Source organism: Camelina sativa, chromosome 17 (genome assembly GCF_030686135.1).
Source record: "Camelina sativa cultivar CO46 ecotype springtype chromosome 17, ASM3068613v1".
Classification (NCBI taxonomy): Eukaryota; Viridiplantae; Streptophyta; class Magnoliopsida; order Brassicales; family Brassicaceae; genus Camelina; species Camelina sativa.
This window is the reverse complement of record NC_141896.1, coordinates 34,695,559-34,717,837: the sequence shown is the minus strand read 5'-3', so window position 1 is coordinate 34,717,837 and position 22,279 is coordinate 34,695,559. Positions and strand designations below refer to the sequence as shown.

The following is a 22,279-nucleotide window of genomic DNA, read 5'->3' as shown; positions in this document are numbered from 1 at the left end:
ATGAAATTCTTTGTTTATTAAACTGTTATCCAGTTAATATGTTTTAAAATGTATACAGGTATGAAAGAATGAATATATAAAAAATGTTGGTAAAGAAATACGATCCATAATTATTAGAGGATCCATAAACAAAGGTTACAAGCCCAGGCCCAAACGATTACAATAACCCCCCCTAGTGACCTTTTTTTTTTTCTGAATCAAGAAAAATTATAATATCCGTTAAAAAGGACAAAAAATATTAATTATATATCGGAAAAAGGAAAGAAAAATTAGGTGGAAAAAAAAGAGTAGGTGGTGGGGACAGTTAAGCTTTTAATTTAATTAACCCCCAAAAAAACAAAGAAACAAAAAAACGAGTCGTCAACTCAGCGATTCCACCACTTACAGAGTCAAAGGACACACAAACAGATTGAATCGCTCGAGCAATTTTTAAAATGGTCAAGTTGGGATTTTTATAATTTTGGGTTCGGGTCTCACTCTACTCAAGTCATCACGGTTTAAACCAGACAAAGAGAGAGAGAGAGATAAAGAGATAGAAGTGTGTTTGAGCCCTTTTGACCATTAAGCATAAACTTCAGATCTGAGAAAGAAAAAGAAAAAAAAAGAAAAGGGTTTGGGCTCCGGCGTCGTTTAATGATCACTCTCTGGTCCCTCTTTCTCTTTCACTGTTTTTGATTTAATCTGCCACGCTCCTCTTCCTTCCACATGTTTTTTCTCTCATCTTTCCTTCTACTCAATCTCCTGGTAATTTTTGCTTTTCTTCTTCTTCTTTAATTTCAAAAGGTTTCTTCTTTTATAATTTTTGTTTTGTTTGTGTGCAATTCTGATTGAATGAATACTGTATAATCAAAGATGTGTGCTTTTGTTTTTGGGTACTTCTAATTTTTGAGTTAGGAGTCTAAATCTAGTCTTAGATTTGTTGGTGATTTGTGTCTCTCTTTCTGTGAAATGAGACGTGACTCAGTTTAAGTTTTGTTTGAAGCAGTTTTGACATCACATATACTGTCAGTATCTGTCAGATTTATTCAAGGATATAGGATTTAATTATAGCCTTCAGAGTTCAGACTGTTGATTTGACTTGGGTCTCTCTGTTATGAAGACTATATATATATAAGTGGACTTCATAGATCTGTGACTAGTAGTAGTAACTTTACTTAGGATTAGGATTTTATCCAGCCACTGTGTTGTTGATTTCTATATGAGATATGTTAGGTTTATAATATAAGGATGAGCTTTCTTGTTGCTGTTACATTCACTGTGTACCTGATATGATCATGTTTGTTTGCATGTAGGATTAATAAAGGTTTCAAGAGGGGTTGTTGGCAGGATTGGAGAGTGTCCTATTATTACCTGCGGAAAACTCTGAGATCTACGCTTACCATTCTAGTAGTGCTCTTATGGACATGAACTCCGCACAGAATCATTTCAACAAACGTGCTCGATTGTTTGAAGACCCTAACGACAGAGATGCTAGGGTCATGTATCCATCGAACCCTACATCTACTGAACAACCTGTGAATAGAGGAGGTTATGGTGGTTCTACAGCCATCCAAAGCTTTTTCAAAGATTCTAAACCTGAAGAAACACCGAAAGTGCTTAAGAAGAGAGGAAGGAAGAAGAAGAATCCTAACCCTGGTAATGTTTCAGAGACATACTCTTAGTTACGCACATTGACTTTTTTGTTCTGAGGAGAGTCAAAAAGATTCGTTGTTTTTGGTTATGCACAGAGGACATTAACTCTTCGACACCTGGTGGAGATGACTCCGAGAACCGTTCAAAGTTCTACGAGAGTGCTTCTGCTAGAAAGAGAACTGTAACCGCAGAGGAACGAGAGAGAGCCGTCACTGCAGCCAAAACATTTGAACCAGCCAATCCTTTCTTTAGAGTTGTTCTGCGACCTTCATATCTATACAGAGGCTGCATCATGGTAAAACACTTTCTCACATATTATAAATCAGGTTGAAGATGTGGGTGAAAGGCTTAATCTTTTACCATGACCTGTTTCTTTGTCTTTGGTTTTTCAACAGTACTTGCCTTCTGGGTTTGCTGAGAAGTACCTAAGCGGGATATCTGGTTTCATCAAGCTCCAGCTCGGTGAGAAACAATGGCCAGTGAGGTGCCTTTACAAAGCAGGGAGAGCTAAGTTTAGCCAAGGGTGGTATGAGTTCACACTCGAGAACAATATAGGCGAAGGAGATGTATGTGTCTTTGAGCTACTCAGGACTCGGGATTTCATCCTGAAAGTCACTGCCTTTCGCGTCAATGAGTATGTGTGACCAAAAAAGATTTCGCTTTCATCAGTGATCTTGCAGGTAGCTTTCCAAAGTCAAAATTTCATGTAGGGTCTATTAACCATTCTCTCTCTCTCTCTCTCTCTCTCTCTTGCATTGGTTTCTCTCTGTTTTAGTAGTGTTTTGAGTGAAATTTCAGGTTCCTATGTTTCAATGTGGATAAGTATTTGACGATTATAATAACCTCGAGTGGAAAACTCTTTGTTTGAGTGGTAGTTAGGTTCAAAAGTAGAGTTGTATATACTTTATCTTCATGAGGAGAATTATGTTGATGTGCAATGTTGATTCTAATAGGTTTGTGTGTTTGGATCATAGTTTCCATTTCTCCATAAATTTAGTCAGTGAAACTAGTGGCTTAGTTGTTTAAACTGTGAGATAGGAAAGAGGCATGACAAGTAATTTTACACAAAAGGATTTCAAAAGTTAGCCGAGTTCTTACAACGATTAAGCTAAAGCTTCTGCCAGATTCAGACAAGCATTTTCCACTACACACAATATTACACAAAAAGGGTCTTAAAATGTTCCAAAGTTTTTACTACAGTGAAGCTTCCAAACCGATAACTAGAAACCGCAGAGATCTTTGTTCGGATCACAAAATTTGTAAAACCTTCTCTTACACCTCCCCATGACTCTCTTATCTTCTTTAACCCCATTCAATCAACCTCTTCAACATTATCTACAACAAAGAAGAACAATAACAAATCACACAGAAAACACGAACAAAACCTACAAAACCTTCTTTAAAATAAAGTTTTTACCAAAATGTTGCAAATTTCTCAGACTTAACGCTGACTCTTTCCTCTTCTTCTTGTTCAACAATTCATCCAATTCAATCACTTCTTCACTCTCACTACTTTCAAATCCAGCAAACCCTTGTTCATCATCATCATCCATAACTTCCATCACTTCTTCTTTATCATCATCATCATTACTCTCAATGACATAAACTTTGTCCAGCGGATACTCAATCTCAGAAGCAGTCACATCAAAGATCACAACGCTAAAACTAGACTTCCCTTTGTAATGAAAGAACAGAAAATGACCTTCACTCAAAGAATGAGCCTCAGCAAACTCACTCCAACCTTTCTCAAACCAGACCTCATTACCAATCCGTTTGATCCGAATCGAACGCTTGAAACCCACAGGAGTCTCGAGAGTCACATTGTCAGTGAGTTTGGGACCTAATCTTACAAATCTCTCCGGAATTTTCTGTGAAAATCCCCACACATGCAAGAAAGTTTCTAATTCTTAGTAAAAAAGATTGGAAAAAAATAAAATAAAAATAAAAGTGGGTAAAAATGTTATTGTTTTACCATCATATTTTCCTTGATAGTTGAAAGATTAATTATCTTGATGAACTTTTTCACCGCTGGTTCTGGCTCCGGTGTTAGACGGCGTCGGACCGATGATCTCCGAGTAGTAGGCGTGTTCCTCATTTTTTTTGTGTTCGTTTTTTTCTTGCCAAGAAGAAATTATTTACTCCCAAGAATGAGAGAGGAAAATGGAAAAGTGAAGAGGATAGATGCACTTATTTCATTGTCGTGTTATATCGCATGATTCATTATTACACCATGGAAAAAGTTAACTCTTTTAGATTCCCAAGATTCTTTATTTACTCTAATAAATTTCTCCACCAAAAATCAGAAGTATTTATTTTGTTGATAAAAAAGGTAAAGAAGGTTTACTGATAATAAATAAAGTAGGGCAGGCCTGAGAAAACGGTACAAACGAAGTAAAAACTAAAAATTAGTTGAATATAAACTACAAACGGTACAACGGACATAAAACATGCATGATGCATGTATATCCTCTGCCGCCAATTTTTTTTTCCTTCTAGTGAATATATAACTTTTTTGTTTTTCTGTTTAGCAGGAATTAATGCAGATTAGTGAAAGAGTCAAATTAAATTTTCAAACCTGTAACAAAGTTGTTGTATATGCAAATTTCGTTTTATATCACAAAGCATGCGAAAGGGTGCACTATTTTTAGTATCTTTAGTGCGTTACACTCTTTTCCCTCTTGTAATTTATGTAACTATTAGGGCTACTTATTAGTGTATTATATATATCTACATAATACATCATATTATATTGATCAGATGATAAAGTAAGGACAATCTAATGTTGATCGGAACTGGCCGGTGCTTCGACCGTCACCGTTGCAGAACGGTCACTTCCTTGCCGGCAAAGACGCTCGTACTCCGACGATGACCTAATCTTAGGCAACGCAACTTTACCGGAAAACTTGAGGCACAAGGCACATGTAATGATTAGTATAGCAGACAACATCCAGCTAAACTGAAGATTCGCCAATGCTTTTGCCCTGACCTCAGCACCAGGAGACTCACAAGCCACCGCACTACTATGAACAACACTTCCTCGGTTATCGTCTGTAGATGTTGACATGTTACTCACGCAACCTCTAGGAACATACTCTGGGATCCAAAGCATGAAGCCCATGTTCAAGAACCAGCATCCTTGAAACATAACCGAGATTGGGAGGACTAGAGCCGCAGAGAAGGATTTAGGGAAAGAAGCAGAAGCTAGAGCCGAGGAGAAAGAGACGAAAGCAATGAGTTGGAGAAGGAAATGGTAGTGACCTTCAAGACCTGAATGATCAGTGGAGTGAAAATGAAGTAGGAAGAGTTCTTGAGCGAAGACAGAAGCAGAGAGAACTCCGACTAGACCGGAGAAGAGATCTGAGCAAAGTGTCAGCTCGCAGAAGAGAGCGAAACAGGCAAAGATAATGAGATGGAGGAACATGGAAGCATGTTCTAGGTTGTCTGGTTTGAAAGAGGAGAAGTTGAAATTAGGGAAATCTAGGGTTAGGAGAGTGATGGAGAGGAAGGAGAAGAGGAGAATCAAGATAAGCTCGAGATGTTTGAGTTTAGGGAAAGGGAACCAGAATTTTGCAGAGAAGGTTTCAGGGCCTTTAAGACAATAAGATCTTATGATGTTGAAGAGATGCCAAAGACCAAGAAGTGCAAGTGAGAGACCGGGAACGAAGTGTCCTAAGAACGTTCCCATTCCAATGTTTTTAAGTTTCGATTGTTTTCAAAAACAATAAACCGTTATTGTGGTGTTGAATGAGGTTTTTGTGATGAAGTGTTTATATAGATGGGGGCAACCATATGTGGTTGCGTGACGGAAACTACCACTAATAAAGCTGAGGAAAAAAGAAGAAAAGGTGGCTTGACCAATACGTAACACTTTAAGATTGTGGTGATGAAAATAAAGAAAGTAACTTCGTTATCAAAAACTTTAGTTAAGGAAACAGAGCAAAGCATTCGAGAAAAACAGAGAGCAACGTAGTGTAGTTTTAATTCATTCAAATGCACTCCTTTTTTTTTCTTATGCAAACTTTTGATTTTTTCTTTTAAAAATAGAAACTTTAATGTTTATAAGATAGTGATAAACTGATAACAAAAGGTTCGTGCACGCATATGATTATTTTTGCACGAATTTTAGAGATGCAAAGTCGAGTGTGACTTCTTGGAATGTAAAGTTCAAAGAAATATTAGATTCATGATTCATCGATGCTTAATTATGGTGAGTTCAATTGGATGGAAGGATTAATTGTGTCAACTATTTTTAAATTTATGTATGGCACTACCTTTCAAAGTGTTTTTTTAATGCATGTTGTCTATTAAAATTACAAAAAAAATGATGGAATATTCAATTTGAGTTGAAGATCCAAAGTGATAAATCTAAAATAATCTTGTATGCAAAGCAGGACTCAACCACTTTTCTAGAGAAGTTCTGAAATTTTTGTATAATAAGATTGTCACTGAGATTCAAAAATATTCCTCTTTTGATGTAATATAAAACGATATTAATGAATCAATTGACCTAACTTTTGATTAAGAGACCCAACAAAATAAAGGAGGAGCCAATGAACTATTGAGGGGATAGATCGGAGTCACTCTCCATCTACTCCAAGTGGAAACTAAAGAGTGTTTCCACTTCCTTAGAAAATGGCAATTACAATGAATCCATTTACTACCCAATCTAATTATGCTTTTATTTATGATTTCTATTAAGAAAACAAAATTTAGTTTCCGAAATGAAAATAAAATAGCAAATCGTATACTATCATTTTTTATGCATTGAATTACCTTTTTATTTATGTATTATCTTCTATATTAAAATGGTTAGAGCTTTTTTTTAATGATGAAAAAAATGGTAAAAGAGTTAAAAAGATATTAAGATAGTAAGAGTTTTTCAATGATGAAAAAGATGATTCAAATAGTTTAAAAATGTAAGAAATAATGGTACAAGATAATAATACGAACATAAACAAGTTGATGGTACCGTCTTTAGTATCACTTTTGGATTAATCACCATATCATCTTAGTTTACATATTTTACGATAAAAGAGTTACCAAGCACATGATTCATCATTCACATGATCACATCTATAGTAATCCAACATTAGGTTGCTGTCGATAGAAAAATGATTCCACGAATGGATTTAGTGAAAGCCGATCAATCAGTACTATCTTGATGTTAATACCAAAAAAACTTGATTGCCATTGTGTTAGGTTTAGGCCTGAGCAAATAACCCGAACCTGAGGAACCGACCCGAATCCGACCTGAAAATACCCGAACCCGACCCCAAACCAATTCTGTCTAAATAACCAATAGGTTTTCGTTTTCAAATAACCACGGGTATCAGGTATTACCCGAACCGAACTCGAGGAACCGAAGATACTTGTTTATACCCGAGAACAATTATACATGATATCATACTATCACATATGATTTGATTTCATAAAACCGTTTGCCTTAATCTCCCTCTTCGAATCCTTGTGAATTGTTTTGCGAGATATGGTATGCTCAGTTTCATTTGTTTAAGATTTCATGGTATGCTCAGTTTCAGTTGTTTAAGGTTTAGTTCATTGTTTCTTGTTGAATTTGTTAGATTATACAACTGTTTGCACAATTATATTTCAGGTTTTGTGGGTACATTTCAGGTTTTTGTGGGTACTTTGGATATGTTCGAGTAGGTACTATCTATAACCGAATATAATTTGGATACATTACAGGTTTCTTAAAGTCAATACCCAAATAACCCGAACCCGATAGGAACCAAACCTGAACCCGACCCGAAAATATATGAACACCTGTTCGGATCCTATATTAGTAAACCCAAAAAACCCGAACCCGAATTACCCGAACCTAAACCCGACCCGAACACCCATATGCCCAGGCCTAGTTAGGTTTATGATTTTACAACACTAGCAGCATTCATGAAACGTAAATTACGTAAATATTGGGTTGCGTAAAATAAGAAAAATTGTAGAGAAGCAAATTAAACTAGACAAATAAACGTTTTGCAGATCGTTTAGTTCTAATTACTTACTAATTAGTGCTAGAAGTAGAAATAGGTTTGTTGTTTATACGAACTATGGATCTATTGGGCTTTACAAGGAAAAGAGCTCTTGGGCTTTTCTACTCCAGCGACCAAAATAAAAAAAGTTCCGACCTGCCGGAATCGAACCAGCGACCTAAAGATTGTCTGCTAACACTACAGTCTTCCGCTCTACCAACTGAGCTAAGGTCGGTTACGTTTACTCCATCACTAAACTTCTTTATATTCTACTAGATGAGGATCCGCCTGATATCCGAGTTTAAAGTTTTATAAATTAAATTAAATTTAACAAAAGTATATTAAAATTTGTTGTATGTTATTTTTAAATTTTATTTTGTTATAATACACTGATTTATATCCATTTACAAATCTTTTAAGTATATAACTTTTAAAAGTGTGTTTTTTATACCTAAATATACTCTGTGTTACAAATATATTATTTATCACCACCTAGAAAATGTCTATATGAACACATTAAGCCAACTATTTTACTTTCACTTCTGTATAGTTTTTTAATTACTAAAATTGTTGGCTCAAACAACATTTTGAATAAAAAATATATTACATAATATACTAATCAATGATGTATCATCACAATAATGTATAACCACCATGGAGAAAACCTTGGCTCCGCTTTCATCCTTTATGGAGAGAACCTTGCGTCCAACCTCCTCCACCTTCCTCTTTTGGAGAGATAACCTTATGTCCAAACTTCTCCATCATAGAGAGAACCTCGGATGTGCCCTCCACCTGTGTGGAGAGAACATGATCACGTCTTTTTGCTATCTCAAAATTGCTTGCTCCGACAACCAATGAAATTAAAAACCTTTTTCTAACGTCACAAAATCTTTTGATAGTAACTAATATTAAATTTCTCAATGTATTCGTAGAAGTGTCTTTGACACACCATGATGTAGCCTTTGTCTCTGTAACGCCTCAACCGCCACCTTGCTTAGTGAGCCCATGTCCACTCTTAATCTATGGGCCCACCTTCCTAAGTTGCCCTTACATCTATTCCCGGCCCGTGGACTAACCCATATTCGATGGACGGTTTGTTACGTCTGAGAGACTTTAAAAACTTGTTTACCGATCCTACAAATCAACAAATGATCTTTACTTGTGATTTGTCCTCACTGTCACAGTTCCGACAATCACTTCTACGAAGGTCGCCCATCATGAAGTTCTCTTAGGAGTCTTGACCAAAAAAAATAAGTGCATTTTGACTTTTTTTTTCCCTCCGGTTTGGGCAACCAACCTTAGAGTACTCTTTTAATTTAAAGTTCGGTTGACAAAAAAAAAAAGTGACTTTTAGTCTCACATACTATATTTTACTTTCACGGGTTTTGTATGATGAGTTTTTGCGGATTAAAATCTTTGAACATGTTGTGTAATCCGCCTAGCATGGCGGATTTGGACTATAGAACCAACACTAAAACTATTAGTTTATTTCATATACTATAGATTTGTAGTCATAGTTTAGAAAATTAACTTATAAATTATTTAGTATATGAACTACAAAATATTACACATACTACAACACATTCTTAATATTCCAAAAAAGAAAAATTGTCTACACATAAAAATAAACACTAACATACCATATAGGCATATACCTCTGTTTAATTATAGAAAACAAAATTAAGTGTTTTAAAATTTTATATTCTATCTAATGTAATAAGGTTATAAATTGTATAAAACGAAAGAAGAAGAAAAAAAATTCTAAACAAAATTATAAATTAATTAGATAAAATTAATTAATTGGGAATTTGAAAACTAAATAAATTAAAATTATTATTTAAAGTACATTAATTTATAATTTAGTCCCGCGGTGTACCGCGGGTGAAAACCTAGTTTTATAAAAAATTGTGTATAATTTTAGTATATTCAAATAATTTTTAATATTTTCATTAGTTTTTAAACAATCTCATCATATAATCTTAACATTTTACATTTAATTTGTTGTCCGTTTTAAAGATCAGAACTCATTTTATAATATAACTTATTAATTTAACTTGTGGTATGGAATAAATATGTTAAATATATTTATTAAAAAAATAGAGTATTTTAGATCATTTTTTATATGTTAAATATTCATCATATTCTGTAAAAATGTCAAGTTAAGCTTGAACATTATAATTTACCAAGAAACTGTAATTTCCTGATCGAACATGAAATTCAAATTCTCCAACATATCTAAACAAAAATCCACAAATATTCGCTTGTTCGTAAGGAGATGGTGTGTAATAAGTGTAATTTGATTAATAATAGTTATAAACCCGAATTTTGTTAGAAAATGATAATTATGGTTTGTCTATGGAAAATGATTTTTAATAACGGTATGTTAAATGATGTTTTTGAAAAAAGAATTTTGGATTTGACCTATAGCCCGATATTATGAATGTGTTATGAATAATTATTTTCCTTAGTTGGCTATTTAAATAATTACTACAATTGGTTATAAATCTATTAGATATTAGTATCTTTAATTAAAATAAATTTAGGTTAATTTGTAATGGTATTATATTTTTTTATGATATGGACTACACCTATTGTTGTGTACTTCCGAATTAATATAGTAGGGATTGTTATTTTTATTGGTGTCATGAAAATATGTTTATGTATGTTGTTGGGTATTACTGATTATTACCTTGTTAATTCGGTAGATATATCCAGATGTTTATATTGTTAAGATGTACATCAATTTGTAAGGAAATAATGTATTTATAATATTACAAATAATAACTTTAAGTTATGGTATCTATTAAAATGGTAATAGTTTATTATATAAATCTTACAAATAAAATGTTATATTAGCAAATGTACTTCCATTTTAATAAGTAGGAAATATCTATAATATTACAAATAATAACTTTAAGTTCTAGTATTTATTAAAATGGTAAGGGTTTATTGTTAACAAATGTTTCCGTTTTAATAAGTAGGGGATAATGGCATTGATTAAGGTAATTAGGGAAATATATATATACGATTTTTTTGATATTATGCTTTGGGTTCAAGAATTTTTATAGTTACTATAAGTAATACAACTAAAATCTATACTATCTCTAATCACCAGAAACTAAATGTGACAACCCGTCTCGTTGACCCCACTAGCCCACCGCTAGCTTGCCCCTATAGGCCCAAAGCTAGTCCTGCAGGGCATCGATCCTAACCCCTCACCGTGAAAATGGAACTAATCATCCAAATCCATGAGTAGGTTATTGGTGCGCCAGACATTTCTCGAATCCTGGTCCCCACCCTTTAACAACTTTCCCACATGATAAGCTGTCACCATAGGACAAACAGATATTAGTTCATTTGGTATGGACACATCAAACCTCAATATTTATTTTTGAGGTTTATATCAAAATTTATACTCTATAAACATATATTAGTTCATCTGGTATGGACACATTAAAAAAAAACAGTTTTATTTTTTGTGAAATGAACCCAATAATCTCTTTTACACCAAAATTCTTCTAATTATTCATTTTAACTACCAAATTCCAACGATTATTAATATTCAAAAATACACAATTATCCTATGTATTTTTAATGTTAGAGGTTTGTCAAAAAAAAAAATAGAAATTTAGGTTTTGAGCTGTCAAATCAAGTCCTTGCCTGTTCCACGCACAGACAATGTACGGGCAGATTGTCTTGCCCGTTCTTCGAAATCTTTACTTTCTGCTATTTCTTTTGTAAACTCTTTTCCTCCGGTTTGGGCTACCAACCTTGGAGTTATCTTTTAATTTAATGTTTGGTTGACAAAAAAAAAATCAAATCCTTCCTCTTCGTCTCAGCCCCTATCTCTCACTCTCTCTCGGTCTGCATACGTGAACAACTTCAAATTTCTAAATTTGATCTGGAAAAGAGAGAGCTCGTAGAGAGAGAGAGAGCAGTCTGCAGGTAACGATTTACAGTTTTGATGAAATATCTTTTTGCTTTGAATCATTAAGATATGACGCAATGTTGGTCCAACGATGGTAGATTTAAGTAGCCTTCTGTTTTGTACCAAATTAGCTTTTCTCTAATTAGATTTTGTCTAATCTTGAACACAGTCTCTGATGAAGACTGAGGAGGCTGAAGCTGGTGGTGGTGGTAGTAGCTCTGAAGAATTGGAGAGCACTCTGAACGAAAATGTTGCTACTGCTTCCATTGATGATACATCTATGGAGGAATCTTCAGGTATCATCTGCTTCTAGAATTATTTAGGTTAAAAGTTGGTAGTTTATCATCTGCTTCTAGAATTCATTAGCTTAAAAGTCGATCTTTGTTGTTGGGTGTAGATTTACTTATGTTTCCGAAGAGAGAGCTCGAGGAGAGAGAGAGGGCTCGAAGAGAGACAGAGAGCAGTCTGCAGGTAACGATTTACAGCTTTGATGAAATTTCTTTTTGCTTTGAATCATTAAGATATGAAGCAATGTTGGATTTAAGTAGCCTTCTGTTTTGTACCAAATTACTTACTAATTAGTCTAAAAATTCATTTGGTTGTCTTATTTATTAACCAAATGGTTCAGGTTTGGTTTGGTTAAAAACCGTAAAACCGAATGGTTTTTCGGTTTTTAATGAAAACTAGATTTTAACCCGCGGTACACCGTGTGCATATAATTTTATTATTATTTATATTTATGTTGTATTTGTTTCTTAAATATTGGATGTTTGTAGATATAAAAATAACTAAATTTTCTGGCTGTTTGTACGGCTAAATATTTATATTAATTTTTTGAACCTGCATTATACTTCATGATCATTTGTTTGTTTTTTTTTTGTTTTTTTTTGTTTAGTGTTTGAGATTCTATTTTGACTTTTAATTGTTATAACAAAAAAAAAATAAGAAATTTAAATACATAATAAGTCATTTATACGCTATGATTAAGTCACATTGTTCCTAATGATTTAATTATTTTACCAATCTTAGTTAAATCAACTTGATTTCATATGTCTAATATTCTAATATTAATAGTGTTGAAAATTATTGTTTTTTTTTGTTTGCAAATGATTCAGAGATAGAATATCTTCAAAACACAATAGAAGGTGTGGTTAAATATATCATAGTTTATGTTTCCATATTGATATTGCTGTAATTTTTTTAGTTGAAATGTTATGTAAAATATTTAGGAAACAAAATCTGAAATAATGTTATTTTTGGAAATATTTTAGGGGTTAATGTTGTAAATACATTTTTAAATAAGCAAAACTAAAAGGGCATAATACAAAATGTACTTAAAAAATGTTAATATAGATTTGGAATACCTGTATATAAGTATATATGTGCAGTTTATATTATATTTAATAATGTCTTTAAGATTATTTTTATTGGATTTATAGTTATTTGAATTATTTTCTTTGGATTTTACGTTTTAAATTATTTGGAAGCTTTGAAATTCCGAAACTAGATTTAGATTGTATTTTTTAAAATTATGTATATCTTATTGACTGATATATTATTTCTATTTTTTGTTTATTTTATGCAATAAACATAACTTTTTTGTAAAATATAGAATAACCTAATAAAACCGTAACCAAACCGAAACTAAACCGAAACCAAACCGAACCAAGATACATATGGTTTTATATGCTTTCATTTTTATAAAACCTAAAAACCGTAAACCAAAAAAATTAGACCGTAGCCAAACCGAAATATATGTGGGTTCAATTTTATAAAACCAAAAAATCTGTAAACCAAACCAAAACCAAACAAAAAAAACGAACGCCTACCCCTACTTTAAAGATTGTAGCAATTTTTAATTCACCAATTATGGCATTTATATATATATATATCCATGGATTTATAATATTTGGTTGTTAATATTCACCAAATATTTGGTTGTTAATATTAACCAATTATTTTTTACAAGTGATTCGTAGGATCAGATCTCATGATTTTTTTTTTTTCAATAATTGGTGAATTTAAAAATCACCATATACGAACAACCAAATATTATAAACCCATCGATATACATATAAAATGCTACTTGATTATATAACTTCTTGCTTGCGTATGTTCATCAATCATCAACACCAATAAGATATCACATTCTAATACAAAAGGATCACCTCATTTCAAGAATCTGAACTAACAAATCTACCTTACGTATTACAAAATCTGCAGTTGCAATGTTTATATATTCCAAATATCCAAAAAAACAATAAAACACAACAACCCATAATTAAATTTAAAAAGATAGGACTTTCACATTCAACAATAACCACAACAACCATAGAGAATAAATCAATAAAGAGCCCATAAATATATACAAAGTACATTTTATTACATTTTCTTTTATCTTTTTATTTCTCCTTGTAGCGGAATCTTTTACTTTCCATTCTTTTCTCCACCTTCTTTCCTCTTTTGGTTTCACATGATTTAAAAATACATGCATGCGAATTTTCAGAGGAAAAAGATCTTAAAACAAGCCCCAATAAAAAAGGAGACAAGACTTTCCAACAAGAAAGACAAAACCACATGAAACGTGGCTGTTCACTATTTGTCCATCTTTTGTACCAAGATCTACCTAGTTGCCTCCCAATCAATGCCTAAACACAATCACATGTCCCGCGTAACATTTACGCGCCTACGTTGTTCACACGGGGCTAACTCCTTCACGCGTAATCAGTCACACGCCACACTTTCACGGACTTGTCTAAACTCCCACTGTACACTATCCACCGTCGATCACCTTTCTCTCCGTGGTTGTCTCCATCATCCTCGGCCTCTTCCACCGCCGTTAAACACTTGACTGGTCCGTCGTGATCCATCAAAACAGAGAGACACGTGTGTGAACCGCCGTCGTTTCTTCTCCAAACGCAGATATTCTTATCAGCTCCGCCACTCAAGAGCAAACTCCCGGCGGAGGTGAGACACAAAACAGCCATACGGTGGCCGTGAATCGTCCCTTTGTGAGTCAAATACTTTTGCCGTTCCCAGAAGTTAACGGTACCGTCGGACGAACCGCAGTAAACCACACCGTCCGTTAAATTAACGGCTAAGGCCGTTACAGCGTTCTCTTGTTTCATCAACACTTGTACCAAAACATGTTTCGTCTCTTTACCTTGTACCTCACGTTTCCATACTTTTAACGTCCCATCTGCTGAACCGGTGAATACCAAATCGTCGAATCCGGCAGCCACCGTGTTGACCGCGTCGTCGTGAGCTTCGATAGATTCTAGACACTTGGAATCGGATAATCTCCAGACCTTAAGAGTCTTGTCCCAAGAACCGGAGTAGAGTAACCCGAGATCTTCGTTTAAGCTCATACACGACACGGCGTCGAAATGGCGGATCTTCACCACGTTTTTCCGACGACGGACTTCGACGTAGTTTCTCGGGTTTACAGATTTGGTGAGAAACTCTTTGAGAGTTGGTAAGCTTCCGACTCGTGAATATCTCTCAGGGTTCTTCTTTGAGCCTCTCCAAACCCTAATTTTACCATCTTGATGACCGGTGAAAACCCGGTTATCTCCGGTTATCACGATCGCTTTAACAAACCCGCTCGTTGATTTAAAACCGGAGTAATCTTTTAAATCTTTCCAAACACGAATGTTCTTGGAATCGGACCCTGTGAAAAGAAGATCACGTGAAGCAGCAAGAGAGTACACGTGTCCTTCTTGTCTCACGACCGTACCGATCAAACCGTTATCAGGATCATCTTCGAAATCGCTGTTTCTTGTTTGGTATACCCAAGGTGATTTGTGGTAAGGAGAGCAAGTTTGGTTCCATGGTGATTGAGAAGCTGAGGTGAAAGACGTCGTGTTTTCGTTGTTCGGATAGTAAGTTTGGTTCCATGGAGATAATGGATATATTGGTGACGATGAGTCGCTACTAGCACTTGAAGCGTTGCTTGGACGCTGAGAATCGCTGTTGGTGCTTAACGAGTTTTGCTTATCAACGCCGTGGTTATGATGATCACCGTCGCTGTGGTAAGTTTCTTCCTCGCTGGCGAGAGAACCTGATTTCAAGAACGCCGCAAAAGTCATTCTCCGGAGATAATCGTTGTGACTTGGATTATCTTGTATAGCCATAATATTTTCAGGGTTACAGAAACAAAAGATTTATTTTTTTTGGATTTGATTTGATCAAAGAGAAAAGAAAGATTATTTGGATTCTATAGAAGAATGATAAAAGTGTGTGTGTTTGAAATGTTTCTTGAGATTTATGAAAGAACTAATAATTAAGAACATGTAGAAGAAGCTGCGTTGGGGTATATATACAGAGTCGTATGTAGAAAGGTGGGGCAAAACTGATGACCGTGTAAAAGCGACACGTGGTAGAGTAGAGGTGACTGACGAATACTGGGACACCGGTTTTGCCAGTTTCTTTTGAAGAGTCGGAGACCAAAATTTACAAAAAAAAAAACATTGAAAGTAATATTTTTTAATTTTATTAATTGAAAGCAATATTTATGTTTCGTTCGTTGACATGGTATTTAATTAATTATTATATTTATATGTACGGTGTTTGTGATTATTTGATCAAATGTGAAAATATTTTTACCTAGAAAAGATGTAATATGTTTACACAAGAAAAATAAAAACTATAATATGTTTAATCGATATGTTCCATCGGTTTAAAACACACAAAATTTTCAGATTCGTTCCATTTTGTATGCTTATTATACTTTTGTGAACCTATATAAGTTACGTTGTAAGTACACTATTATTAGTAAGTTTTACTGAAACTGTTTTAATTATTTAACCATGTAATAAAACAGTTGACAAAAATAAAATATAATCCCGTCTTAAATCTATTTTTGGGGTTGGTTGACCAATAAAATAAGATAAGGTATGTGTGGCTGTGTTGTCGGCTCGTCATCTTCACACGTTGCATAAACATAGCGTTAGCGTGAAACGGGGGAAAAGAAAATATTTCTCGAAGCAGTAAGGGAATTTTATCATAAACTTCTTTTACATTACAACAACATTAAAAGAAAAGTTATCTTCTAGACGTTTGACTTTTTCGAATCCCTCGTAATTTTTTAAGAGTTAATTAAAATTTAGGCACCAAAACCACATAGCCCATCTGAATTAGGCATTCATAAAATAATCTTCGTTTTTGGGTACTTCTCTCTAGTAAATAGACATTTTCACCCTTCTGTTGATGACGTCATCGAGATGAGAAACAAAAGAGGAGAACACAATTCTCTTTCACCCTTCTTTCATCCGAGCGATCCTCTGCAAACCTTGGTTTGATTTCTCTATCGTCTGACTAAAAGTTACAATAGCTTTCCATTGGTGAAGACGTGGTATGTCAAAGCATCGAGATTTCCGGTGATGTCGCAGAGAGGTTTGTCAGAGATCTCGAAGAGACTGTTCGTAATTAGGGTTCTGTCACGCCGTTAGAGACTTCCATGTCTTTTAATGGGACTGATAAGAACCAGAGTGAGACTCACTGTGAAAGGTATGGACAAAGCACCGATTGCAGCGAAGAACTAATACGAATAGATGTACTTAATTGAGATTACATTTGGTTTCTCTTTCTCTTCTTAGCAATATATTTTTGTCTTCAGTCTTACGTTTGTTTGCTTGTTTTTTACAGTTTCATATAGCTTTTGATGGATAATGGATTGATGACCCTTCCCGTAAGGGTAATTTCCAGGTTTGCGAAAGTGAAGATGAGTAGTGGAAGGAGCCTTTTTGGGGTCGATGGCTCTGTCACTCTGTCTTAACCCACTTCTAGTTTTCAAAATCCAATTTCGGCGATTGAAGAAGAATCGTTTATGGCTTCACATATGTTTTGTGAAGTCATCAACGATTAGAAATTCCAGTTGAAGGTAAGTAAGACAATGTTGTGTTCTGATTTTGGTTGGAAATGGAGCAATACATATATGTGTTTACCCACTTCTAGTTTGCTTGAAATCATCAAACTCCAATTCAACAGAACTTGTTTTGTGCAATTTTCTGAACCTCTATGATGTATGTGACTCTCTAACCTCGTTTTTTTAACTTGTTTCAGTTTCAACAATCGCCGAGAAACTCTTTTTCTCTGAAGGTAAGGGCATAATATTTGGTAATGTGCATTTTCTCACTGTGAATTAAACTGGTTTTCCTTTGGGTTCATTCATCTGTCTTGGATTTAGGGGATAGTTTAAATACCATAACAAAGTTATATTGGTTTCCTTTGGGTTTAGTCATCTGTCTTGGCTTTAGGGTTTAGATTTAAACACAAACACGTCGTTAAATTTGTTTCCCTTGGGTTCTCGTTCATACATCTTGGCTTTAGGGTATATAGTTTTGAACACCACCACATTGAATTCATGTGCATTCATTCAACCGTCTCTGCTTTACGGTTCATAGTTTGAAAGAACAACCTCCAAAAAAGTGAACACGCATCATGTCGCCTAGATGGACAAAATTTGAGATATCTCTAACATGTTCTGGTTTTCAAAGTTCTATACTCATAGTTAATTAGGTAAACTATGCTGATATGAATTTGTGTGCATTGCTCCCCAACACGGTCTCTTGAGTAAATGCTTGTTAACTTACCTTCGCCTGTGTACTACTAGTAGAATTGGTTCACACAACAGGAATCGGAAAATTGTCCATGTTTTTAGATTGTTTTTGGGCAGCTTTGAAGGCCGCCACTCTTGCAGCATTGGCAGCTGCAACCGCTCTGTTAACTCTCTCATCAACCTTGTCTACATCATAAGTTAAACGTAACTAGTAAATCAGAATGAAGACAGAGTCGAACATCCATCAAGCTCGCTGTATTTTTTTTTTGTGAAGCTTCTTTAGAAGAGACTCCCTCTCTTCTTTTACGTCATATCCAAAAAATTCACTAATAGGCAAAGGACAAAAGAGTCATCAATAGTGATCTTTGTGTTTAATGTTATACCTATTACTATTGTAATGCCTAAATCTGAATCTCTCTCCTAAAAAGTACCTATTTTTATAAATTTCCCATTTTTTAATTGTAGTATGGAATAGAGAAACATAGCTTAGTTTTTGTAGAGGAATTGTTTGATTGAAGGAGCTAGGTTACACAAAATTAATGAAGCGGATTATTGTCATTATCAAAAAAGTGTAATCAGATAATAAATTATGCCGCTTGCAAATAGACTGCACCATGTATAGGCACCATCATGGTGCAGTGCTATAGTTTTCTCATATCAATACATGAAGTGTTGTGACTCAGATCCGACCACTAGAGAAGGTCTGGGCAAAAGCTCAAGTTCGCACGTGTGAGCGTCACGTGTGACTTATACGGTTGGTGGTTGTTACAAACGACTGGGGGCAGTTTCATCTTTTATAAATTACTCGTTGTTCTTATCTTCTCTTAAGTTGGATCAGAAGTTAGTTAGATCTTGATCAGAAGAGATTAGAGAGATAGAGTGATCGGGAAAAGAAGAGAGATAAGAGAGAGTTTTCTAAACTGTTTTGATCACCGTTCTAGTGGATTACCAGAGACGTTTACTCCAGCGAGACGTAGCGTTTCCATATTGGAAGCGTGAACTCGTTAAATTACGTGTCGTTTCTTTCTTCTTTGATTTTCAAGTTTCTTAAGTCTAATTCTCTTACTCCGCATTCGATTCTTGTTTGTTATTGGTCAATTTGATCGGGTTTTACAACAATTGGTATAAGAGCCACGGTTTTGGCAAAGTTTGATTGAATCGGAAATGTCTGGGGTTCTGATCGCGGTGTTTGATGGTTCAGGTGATTCTCTTTGTGGAAGACAAGGATTCGAGCTCATCTTAGTCTGATCAGGTTGAAAGATGTGTAAGAGAAGGTTCCATCTCCGCCTCTCATGGAGGAAGAGGAACAAGATCCGTAAAAGAAAAAGAAACGCGAAGCGGATGATGCAGCTAGATTAGAGCGGTGCGACAAAGCAAAGAATGTGATCTTCTTGAATGTTGCGGATAAGGTGTTAAGGAACATTGAGCTGTGTGAAACCGCAGAAGAAGCGTGGTCAACGCTAGATAAGATGTTCATGCCGACTTCTCTTCCGCATCGCGTGTATTCACAGTTGAACTTCAACACGTTTAAGATGTAAGACAACAAGAGGATCGATGATAACAATGACGACTTCTTGAAGACTGTAGTGGATCTCAATCATTTGCAGATCGAAGTTTCTGACGAGGTACAAGCTATTATCTTGTTGAGTCCTTTACCTGCTAGGTTCGATAGTCTAGTTGAGACATTGAAGTACAGTACTGGTAGAGAAAAGTTGAGACTAGATGATGTGATGGTAGCTGCACGAGATAAAGAAAGGGAGGTAGCTCAGAACAATAAGTCAGTCTCAGAGGGTCACTTTGCAAGAGGAAGATCTGAGGAGAAATATAATGGTCAGAGTAATAAGGTAAAAGAAGATCTCGGTCTAAGTCAAAGGATGGTAAGCAAGTATGTTGGATCTGCGGTAAGGAAGGTCACTTCAAGAAGCAGTGTTTCAAATGGTTAGAGAAGAATAAAGGGAAGACACAAGGATCTGAGAAAGGAGAGGCTGGTCTTGCAAAGTCAAAAGGAGAAGTTGACTCTGCTATGGTTTTTGATGGCGGTAGATGAAAGTCTGGTGACATCTGGTGGTAAAGCCGATGAGTGGATTTTGGATACGGGTTGTTCATTCCATATGTCCCTCAGGAGAGATTGGTTTTATGATTTTAAGGAGGTGCATTCTGGATATGTGAAGATGGGAAATGATTCTCTGTCACAGGTTAAAGGAATCGGTAGTGTGAAGATCAAAGATTCAGATGGCACTTTTGTGGGTTTAACAGATGTGAGATATATGCCATCTATGTCCAGAAATCTGATATCTTTGGGAACATTGGAGGATAAGAGATGTTGGTTTAAGTCTAAAGATGATATTCTAAAGGTAATCAAAGGGTGTTTGATTATTCTCAAATGACAGAAGAGGGATACACTTTATATTTTACAAGGAGATGCAGAGATTGATGAGTCTCATGCTTCAGAGTTATCAAAAGGTGAGACGGACTTATGGCATAGTTGTCTCGGTCATATGAGTCAGAGTCGATTTGAGGTTCTTGTGAAGAAAGGATGTTTGAAAAGTGACGTCATCAGAGAGTTAAAGTTCTGTGATAACTGTATCTTCGGAAAGAATCATAGAGTAAGTTTCTCACCAGCTCAGCATGTTACAAAAGAGAATTTGGGGTATGTTCCTTCAGACTTATGGGGTTCTTCACATAATCCGGTATTGTTAGGAAATTTTCAATATTTTATCTCGTTTATTGATGACTTCTCGAGAAAGACGTGGGTCTATTTTCTGAAAAGAAAAGATGAAGCTTTTGAGAGATTTGTGGATTGGAAGAAGATGGTGGAGACTCAATATGAGAGGAAGGTTAAGAAGCTGAGAACCGATAATGGTTTGGAGTACTGTAGTCAGTACTTTGATAAAATTTTGTAAGGATGAGGGTATTGCAAGGCACATAACATGTGCTTATACTCCTCAACAAAATGGAGTCGCAGAAAGGATGAACCGTACCATAATGGATAAGGTGAGAAGTATGCTTAGTAAGAGTGGAATGGAGAAGAAATTCTGGGGAGAAGCAGCCTCTACTGCAGTATATATGATTAATAGGTCTCCATCTACAACTATTGAATGTGATTTTCCAGAAGAAAGGTGGATATCCAGGTTACCAGATTTGAGCTCACTCAGGAAGTTTGGCTGTTTAGTCTATGTTCATGCTGATCAAGGCAAGTTGAATCCAAGAGTAAAGAAGGGTTATTTTACGAGTTACCCTAAAAGAGTTAAAGGATATAAGGTGTGGGTTCCAGAAGAAGGAAGGTGTGTCATAAGCCGGAATGTTATTTTCAGGGAAGAAATCATGTATAAAGATGCCAAAGATAGTTCACAGTTTGATGTTCTTGGCTTGGATTTACAGAATCAAGAGTTGGTTTCAGGCTCGTTTGATCAAGGTGGAGTTACACAGGAGACTGATGTTCCTGCGGACAAGATATTAGTCAATAGTGAATAATCATAGGATCGAAGTGAGATTTTGGAAGAAAAGAAAACTATAGAATCTGAAGAAGAGGACCTGAGTGATTATCAGTTAGTCAGGGATAGAGGAAAAAGAGCTATCAAGGCTAACAGAAGGTATAAAGAGTCTAATATGGTGGGTTTTGCCTACTACACTGAAGATGGAGGAAAGTCAGAGCCAGAAACTTATAAGGAAGCTTTGTTAGATCCTGACTGGGAGAAGTGGAATGGAGCTATGAAAAAAGATGTTTATGGTGTTGTACACATAACTAATGTTTGTTTATGCATGTGTTTATGTAAAGACAATAGTTTATGTAGTTAACAAGATATTTATATCCCTACTATTATTTGAAAAGTTGTTTATAAAATAAACATTAGTTTTGTAAGAAATTACAAGGGTATGCAATTAGAAACAAGACAAAACAATAGATTCTCATTAAGGGTGAAAACGTCAATTGCCTATTTTTTTCTTATCTCACAAAGCCTTTAAGATAATTTAATTTCATTATCTGTTGTGAAAATTACAAATGGCCTAGTGGCTAAATTTAGTGGGGACCTTTTTCAAAGGTATCAAGATCGATTCCACTTGGTGTCAAATTAGTATTATTTTTTTTGTTTTATTTTGTTCCCCATTTGTTTAGTTTTTCTAATTAACAAGCTCAGCATAATTATTTGGTTACAATTCGTTGGCCTATTT

General features: G+C 35.0%; 4 protein-coding genes, 1 long non-coding RNA gene and 1 other non-coding gene across 7 annotated transcripts; 2 read left to right on the top strand and 4 right to left on the bottom strand.

Moving 5' to 3' along the window:
- The first annotated feature begins 341 nt into the window (after positions 1-341).
- On the top strand, positions 342-2,582 carry LOC104758254 (B3 domain-containing protein REM19). The gene is made up of 4 exons (XM_010481078.3): positions 342-744; positions 1,293-1,635; positions 1,728-1,927; positions 2,028-2,582. Exons 2-4 carry the CDS (start codon positions 1,398-1,400, stop codon positions 2,274-2,276), a joined length of 687 nt encoding a protein of 228 aa, XP_010479380.1. The 5' UTR covers positions 342-744; positions 1,293-1,397; the 3' UTR covers positions 2,277-2,582.
- A 108-nt stretch (positions 2,583-2,690) lies between these two features.
- Positions 2,691-3,740, bottom strand: LOC104758255 (B3 domain-containing protein At1g49475-like). The gene is made up of 3 exons (XM_010481079.3): positions 3,605-3,740; positions 3,050-3,500; positions 2,691-2,967 (listed from the first exon to the last, which is right to left on the bottom strand). The coding sequence occupies exons 1-3, from the start codon at positions 3,725-3,727 to the stop codon at positions 2,945-2,947; spliced, it is 597 nt and encodes a 198-aa protein (XP_010479381.1). The 5' UTR covers positions 3,728-3,740; the 3' UTR covers positions 2,691-2,944.
- A 484-nt stretch (positions 3,741-4,224) lies between these two features.
- On the bottom strand, positions 4,225-5,317 carry LOC104758253 (uncharacterized). Its single transcript, XM_010481077.2, has one exon. It carries the CDS (start codon positions 5,315-5,317, stop codon positions 4,409-4,411), a length of 909 nt encoding a protein of 302 aa, XP_010479379.1. The 3' UTR covers positions 4,225-4,408.
- Positions 5,318-7,769: 2,452 nt separating this feature from the next.
- TRNAY-GUA (transfer RNA tyrosine (anticodon GUA)) lies at positions 7,770-7,854 on the bottom strand. Its single transcript is given in 2 exon segments — positions 7,770-7,805; positions 7,818-7,854. It is a non-coding gene; the product is annotated as a tRNA-Tyr (tRNA).
- A 5,974-nt stretch (positions 7,855-13,828) lies between these two features.
- On the bottom strand, positions 13,829-16,061 carry LOC104758251 (protein JINGUBANG). Its single transcript, XM_010481076.2, has one exon. It carries the CDS (start codon positions 15,678-15,680, stop codon positions 14,262-14,264), a length of 1,419 nt encoding a protein of 472 aa, XP_010479378.1. The 5' UTR covers positions 15,681-16,061; the 3' UTR covers positions 13,829-14,261.
- Positions 16,062-16,548: 487 nt separating this feature from the next.
- On the top strand, positions 16,549-21,972 carry LOC104758250 (uncharacterized). 2 transcript variants are annotated; one of them, XR_015586302.1, is made up of 4 exons: positions 16,549-17,055; positions 17,194-17,428; positions 17,611-17,646; positions 19,308-21,972. It is a non-coding gene; the product is annotated as an uncharacterized LOC104758250 (long non-coding RNA). The 2 variants fall into 2 exon arrangements; XR_015586301.1 differs by lacking the exon at positions 19,308-21,972 and adding an exon at positions 18,224-18,565.
- The last annotated feature ends 307 nt before the right edge of the window (positions 21,973-22,279 follow it).

Coding starts and splice junctions, on each gene's coding strand:
- LOC104758253 (XM_010481077.2), bottom strand. CDS start 5,317: ATGGGAACGTTCTTAGGACACTTCGTTCCCGGTCTCTCACTTGCACTT.
- LOC104758251 (XM_010481076.2), bottom strand. CDS start 15,680: ATGGCTATACAAGATAATCCAAGTCACAACGATTATCTCCGGAGAATG.
- LOC104758254 (XM_010481078.3), top strand. CDS start 1,398: ATGGACATGAACTCCGCACAGAATCATTTCAACAAACGTGCTCGATTG. Junction 1,636..1,727: donor GAAGAAGAATCCTAACCCTG/GTAATGTTTCAG, acceptor GGTTATGCACAG/AGGACATTAACTCTTCGACA. Junction 1,928..2,027: donor TATACAGAGGCTGCATCATG/GTAAAACACTTT, acceptor GTTTTTCAACAG/TACTTGCCTTCTGGGTTTGC.
- LOC104758255 (XM_010481079.3), bottom strand. CDS start 3,727: ATGAGGAACACGCCTACTACTCGGAGATCATCGGTCCGACGCCGTCTA. Junction 3,501..3,604: donor CTATCAAGGAAAATATGATG/GTAAAACAATAA, acceptor GGATTTTCACAG/AAAATTCCGGAGAGATTTGT. Junction 2,968..3,049: donor GAGAAATTTGCAACATTTTG/GTAAAAACTTTA, acceptor TCTTTGTTGTAG/ATAATGTTGAAGAGGTTGAT.